Source organism: Gekko japonicus, unplaced genomic scaffold, assembly GCF_001447785.1.
Source record: "Gekko japonicus isolate JY-2015 unplaced genomic scaffold, Gekko_japonicus_V1.1 scaffold4250, whole genome shotgun sequence".
Lineage (NCBI taxonomy): Eukaryota > Metazoa > Chordata > Lepidosauria > Squamata > Gekkonidae > Gekko > Gekko japonicus.
This window is the reverse complement of record NW_015165371.1, coordinates 41,058-47,547: the sequence shown is the minus strand read 5'-3', so window position 1 is coordinate 47,547 and position 6,490 is coordinate 41,058. Positions and strand designations below refer to the sequence as shown.

The following is a 6,490-nucleotide window of genomic DNA, read 5'->3' as shown; positions in this document are numbered from 1 at the left end:
CTGAGAATAATCCCCAGTGAATAGACCAGAGAAGGATTCTGAGGAGACCTGTTTAGGATGACACTGTAGGGGTGCGATCATATGTACCAAAAGCGGCAGCAATGGTGCGATTCCCCCATGGAGTAAAGGGGCGTGATCAGACAGACACATCTGTCCAGCATCCCGGAGTCGGCGGCGGGGCATCATATCGCGCTGCAGGAGCATGGAAAAAAGCCACCAGGTAAAACCTTCTAGTATCTGGAACTGCGGGGCTGGAAGTGTGATCACGCAAACGCGCGTCATTTCAGCCCGGGGCAAACAGCCTCGCTTCCCGCCCGCATTTTCTCCCATGTGTGACCGCAGCTTAGGTCTCCCAAAAGTTGTCACCTGTTCTCTTAGAAAGTTAAATCAGAAGGCAGGGGGGATCTCTCATAGTGATTCTAGTTAATTGGTATCGGAGAATGTTGCTGTCTTGGAAGCCATTCCCATGAGGTAAATCAAGACATCTTCCCCCCCCTTACTTTCTTGTACCTCAGCAGACAAAAGGGAATGGAGAGGAATTTAACAAACACAAAAACCCTTACCATCATTGAGATCTGGGCAAATAACTGTTTCTTGGAGGTGAAATTTCTCATGAGGCATTCTTGGAATGGGGGCAAACGGCATACTTTGAAGTTCAAAGGAAATAAATAACACAGCTCAAAGACACCTTTTCTGAAGAAGCTGATGTATGTCTGTGGATCTTTTTGGACAACAGAGAAAGACAGGCGTGGATATTTTAAAAAGCTAAACGTAGTTAAATTATTGATCTATGCCACACAATTCTGCAGCCAGCACAAATTCAAATGAGCAAAATATGTTTAACTTTAATTCTCTTTATTCTTCTTGTATATGTTTGTCTTGTGACTCTAAGTGTTCAGTCAATTATAAATTGTCATTTTATTTAAGAATTTCTGTGCAGGTAGCTGTTCTTCCCTTTCTTTCTGTTCCATTCCCCTTATAATTTTCTTCCATCCCAATTGCAATGCTATGTGAAAAGTTTAATATATTCTGTCTGTTAAATCCATATGACCTAGACGATTATGTAATTCCACACAACTACTGGGATGTTTCTGATACCTCCGCTGTTTTCCTGACTTCCAAATCTGGCTTTAGAGATTTAATTGAAAGGAATAATGAGCATCTGCCTTGATTTAAAACGTTAAAGATCTTATTAGTAATACATTCAGTAGATATTTATGTGTAAAATAGCTTATTTCCTTAAGAAGAAAAACTACAGATAAGACAATAGAACGTTTTCTTTAGTTCTTCTTCTTCATCCTGTATTACCTAGGTGAGTTTAATTGTTTTAAAGCTGTGTATATTTATTGGTGTCATGGAAGTCCAGAGGTCTTGATTCCAGGACCGGATTGTTAGCACTTTGCTATCATGAAGGTCTCCAATATAACCACGGTGACAGAGTTTATCCTACTGGGCATCCCATTTCTACATGATCTCCATAGCGTCTTCTTCGTCGTGGGCATGTTGATGTACATCACAACCATCATGGGGAATGGGTTCATCCTAGTCGTCGTCGCCATCGAGCCAAGACTTCAGACTCCCATGTACCTCTTCCTGAGCAACCTGGCTTTCCTGGAGATCTGCTACACCACAACTGTTATACCAAAGATGCTACAGACACTTGTAGCAGCACAGACCACGATCTGTTTCTATTGCTGCATGACCCAGCTATATCTCCACTTTGCGCTGGGTGGCACAGAGCTCTTCATTCTCACGGCAATGTCCTTTGACCGTTATCTGGCCATATGCAAGCCGCTCCGGTACCCCATGATTATGACTAAGCATGTCTGCATTCAGATGTCTCTGGCTACTTGGTATGGAGGATTCTTCATTTTGTTCTTCCAGTTTCTCATTCTCTTGAGGCTGCCATTCTGTAGGTCTAACATCATTGACCATTTCTACTGTGACATAGGACCCCTCTTAAGCCTTGCCTGTGCTGACACCCACATCATCGAGTTGCTGGGATTGTTTAGCTCTTTCATCATTATCATTATGACCTTGATCTTAACAATGGTGTCCTACATCTTTATCATCTCCACCATATTACGCATTCCTTCAGCCATGGGCCGTAAGAAAGCCTTCTCCACCTGTACGTCACACCTGATTGTGGTGTCTATATTGTATGGAGCACTGACTGTCATGTATGTGAGACCCAACATGCAGTCCTCTTCTCGCATAACCAGGGTGTTAGCAGTTTTGAACACGGCCCTTACCCCAATGTTGAACCCTTTCATTTACACAATAAGGAACAACGAAGTAAAAGAAGCTGTCAGGAGTATGATCCAGAAGAAGAAGGGGTTCCTAAATAATTTCAGGATGTTTTCAAGAAGTTATGGATATTATTAATGGTGCAATAATTGAAGGTGATGTGTGGGGGGCAATTTCATGTTTGAGGGCAGGGAATGACCCAGTTTACATGGCTGTATGCAATATTATCAGTGAGGTGTAATAGCTCTTCTCCAGGTTAGTTTGGTAATTTTTTATACCTTGTAATTATGATAGCAATGTAAAATAAGGCAAGTCTAGAAATCACATTTTCTTAAAAAAAACACAAATGTTTGACTTTTTTTGAATGCTAGCTAGTGGATGAGCTCATTTAATGAAAGTCTACGACACTCAACATAGAACATCTGTAAGCAAGCAAGAGACAGAGAAGTTCTTAAATAATGCCTTTCCTAAATTGTATCTCTGGGAAAGAGAGAAATGAGACAAAGAGAATGAGAGACTTTAATGGAGTGCTTGTTTGTTTGTCTTTTTAAAGGATGACTATTTGGGAGTGTTTTGGGTAGGTAGCTGTGTTGGTCTGCCATTCGACTAGAAACTTGCTTTTCTACTTGGAAGTGAAAATTTAGATGTCCTACAAAATGCACTTGATTATGGTCATTTCCAAACCTGATTAATTTGGAATTTCTTCATGTATTGTCCCCCAACTGAAAGGATATAACAAAATCAGTTAAGTTGAACACGTTAAAAATATGCATGCCTTGATCGCATCCAGTTGATATTGTTGCAGTGAATTTTACATGGGGCTTGGCTCTGGAAACAGCTTTGATGTTCCAGTTAATACAAAATGTCATTGTGAAGCTATTAACTAGCAACTAGCATTATTAAGACAATTTTTCTTCATTCTTCTGTACTTGATTTCTCCCTGAACTCCAGCAGTCCATGTCTCTTTCTCCTTTTAGGAATTTGGTCAAAATGGAACTGATTAGAAACAGACCAAAAAAAATAATAAATCTTAGGCTGCGGTCACACGGAGCATTAGCCACGCTACTGAGATGGATGATAGGTGGATTTTCCGGGTGCGATCACACCGCAACATCTGGGAAGCGTAGAGCTCTCATGACGAACCCGAGGCTTCCCGCCGAAGATGCGGAGTTAAAAACTAGTACCTCTGAGGTACCAGTTTCCGGAAACTGTGGGGCAAGGGCGCCACAGGATTGACGTATGATCGGCACCTCCCCCCAAACCACGGGATCTTGGCGGGATGTTTGATTCGGCGGCCGCGCAGTAGTTTGCTCCGGGGCAAACAGCCATGCCTCCCCCCACGATATCCGGCCCGTGTGACCGGGGCCTTAGAGATGACGGGCAGAAAGGGAGATTAGTAGGCTTTCAGAATTTCACCCTGTAGATGCTCCAAAGCATTCCCAAACTTTCTTATTCTCCAGCGACGGCATCACCCTGTGACGTATCACCTAAGATAATTGCAAGGGCTGAAGTTACAAAGGAGTGCACTGATTTCTCTACAAACAAAAATCCAAGAGAAATTAAAGGGGATTTCCTCTTTTAAAAAGAGGATAAGAGAAATCAGTAGCCATAACTAAAATATTGTGGCATTTTTGAAAGATCCGTTCCATTACTGGCTGCTCATTTGTTCTGGGCACAATTAAAAGTGCTGGTTATTACTTTTAAAGCCTGACACAGACCGAGACCAGACTACTTAATGAACTGACTGTTCTACTCTAGGTTGGGAAATTCAGGGAGGTTTGGGAGGGAGAATTGGGAAGGCGGGGTTTGGGGAGGAGAAGGACATCAGCAGGGTATAATGCAAGAGTTTTCCCCAGGCGATCCGAACTCATTTGTCTGGGAATCAGATGAATTTCCAGGAGATCTCCTGGAACTGGGGTTAGCAGTTCTAATCTAGGGGTGCTGACCAATGTTCCCTCTAAGTTGTAGAGTCTTGTGAGCAAAAATTCTACTTTGTGAGCTACTGGCATTAAATTTGTGAGCGAGCAATGTGGCTACTGCATAAATTAGTTGGCTCTGGAGCCCTCCTTCCTGAGCCAAGACAAAAATGTGTGAGCTGGGAGCTAAGAAACTGTGAGACAGCTCACACTCGCTCAGCTTAGAGGGAACACTGGTGCTGACAACTCTAGTCTGTTTGCATATGAACCAGTCCACCAGTTGAGCCCATCCCCAGAAGTCCAATTATGTATGCCCATACTTTGTCAAGTAATATGTCCGCAAATGACAGGGCCCTTTCTGCTTTGGCACCTGAGCTCAGGAACTTACTGTGCAGATCAGTTCACAATATTTCACTCCCTCAACAAATGCTGGGGGATTTTGGTGGCAGATTCAATATTTTGTATATGTATATGCGGTGGCTCAAGTGGTTAAGACGCTGAACTGCAGGCTATGGAAGGTCGGTAGTTCAGCAGTTCGAGACCCGGGTGCCACATGACGGAGTGAGCTCCCGTCTCTAGTTCCAGTGCCTGCCAACCTAGCAGTTAGAAAGCAAGAAATTGCAAGTAGATAAATAGGTCCCACTTCAGTGAGAAGGTAACAGCGTTTCGTGCACCTTGGTGTTTAGTCATGCTGGCCACATGACCATGGAAACGTCTTTGGACAGCGCTGGCTCTTCGGCTTTGAAACGGAGATGAGCACCGCAACCCTAGAGTCGGATTCGACTGGCTTTCGAGCAAGGGAACCTTTACCTTTTTATATGCATTTTAGGTTCGCCTACCTTACAGAGCATACTGTCTGTTACAGTCTTAATATTTCTACATCACTGGTATTTCAGCATCTTTCGCTGATTAAGGCTTAACAGCTTTGTTACTGAGGTTTTCTTCATCATTGCCAATCCCCACTCATTCCTACAGGCTCCACACCTGCTTCCGGCACTCACCATCACCATACCTTCCTGCCCTCACAGTAGCTCACAGCTGTTTGAATACTGAAGGAGCAGCTTTGACTACTGCCAAAAAGTCTGCAGTAATAACAGGTGAAGCAAAAACAAGATCTGTCATCTTTTGTTGCTAGAGGCAAATTTAGATTGATAACCGATGCCACACCCAACCTTTCTCCCCAGTTGGGACCCAAAGCAGCCTACCTCGTTCTCCTACCCTCCATTTCATCCTTGAACACATGAAGCTGCCTGATACTGAATCAGCCCCTTGGTCCATCATAGTCAATAGTGTCTACTTAGACTGGCAGCAGCTCTCCAAGGTCTCAGGCTGAGGTCCTTCACATTGCCTCCTACCTAGACTGGGGATTGAGCCTGGGGCCATCTGCATGCCAAGCAGATGCTCTGCCAGTGAGCCACAGCCCCTCAACCTTCTTACGAAGTCAGCTTAGCTATGAGGTGTTACTGCCTCAAAGGCAGCCATTTACCTTCCATGGCAGCGTGAGGATTCAGTCCTAGATCTCCTTGATCCTAATTCAGTGGTCTAACCATGACACCACACAGCCTCTGAGCTGCCTGGCCTTGCTGGCTTCTCATGAGTAAGTGTTTGCATCCATTCTAAATATCATGTGGATGTTTGGGAGATAATCTATGCCAGGATGCTCCAAATCCCCTTCATTTTCAGCTCTACAACTCCCATTACCATACTGAAACCAATGGCTAAGTTTGAGGCTTCTAGCTTTATTTCCAGATGAGTTATGCCCAAGGGTCATTTCCTGCAGGAGCGCACAGGAGCGGAGCTCTGGCAGTAAAGAGCTCAGGGGGTGGGCACATGCAACAAGCCCCACCCCCTGCTCCCAGCAGCCCTCAGACAGAGAAAGAAGCAGCTAGGTTAGTTGCAGAGGCCTCCCCGCCCCCCCAGTCCAAAACAGTCCAGTGGCACCTTTAAGACCAAGTTTTATTCAGGTACAAGCTCTCCCTTCTCTTCGAGGACAGATCTGTGCGTGTCCCCCCCCCCCAATAGCTAGCAATCCAAAACAGTCCAGTGGAGCCTGAGCGGTGGGTGTTGCCTTCTGACACACTTCCGGTGAGGTCAGGGGGTGTGGCATATGCAAATAAGTTATGCTAATGAGTTATGCTAATGAGCTCCTGCACCTCTTTTTCTACGAAATGACCCTAGTTATGCCCACTACAGACAGCATTGTTGAGAGCCAGTTTGGTGTAGTGATTAGGAGTGCTGCCTCTAATCTGGGAGAACCAGGTTTGATTCCCCACTCCTCCACATGCAGCTGCTGGTGTGACCTTGGGTCAGTCATAAGTTCGTTCAGA

At 44.7% G+C, this 6,490-nt stretch overlaps 1 protein-coding gene across 1 annotated transcript; it reads left to right on the top strand.

Moving 5' to 3' along the window:
• Positions 1–1,407: 1,407 nt before the first annotated feature.
• LOC107109916 (olfactory receptor 6X1-like) lies at positions 1,408–2,385 on the top strand. The gene has a single exon (XM_015410626.1). It carries the CDS (start codon positions 1,408–1,410, stop codon positions 2,383–2,385), a length of 978 nt encoding a protein of 325 aa, XP_015266112.1.
• Positions 2,386–6,490: the final 4,105 nt, after the last annotated feature.

Excerpts from the sequence above, each read along its gene's own strand:
- LOC107109916 (XM_015410626.1), top strand. The coding sequence starts at position 1,408 with ATGAAGGTCTCCAATATAACCACGGTGACAGAGTTTATCCTACTGGGC.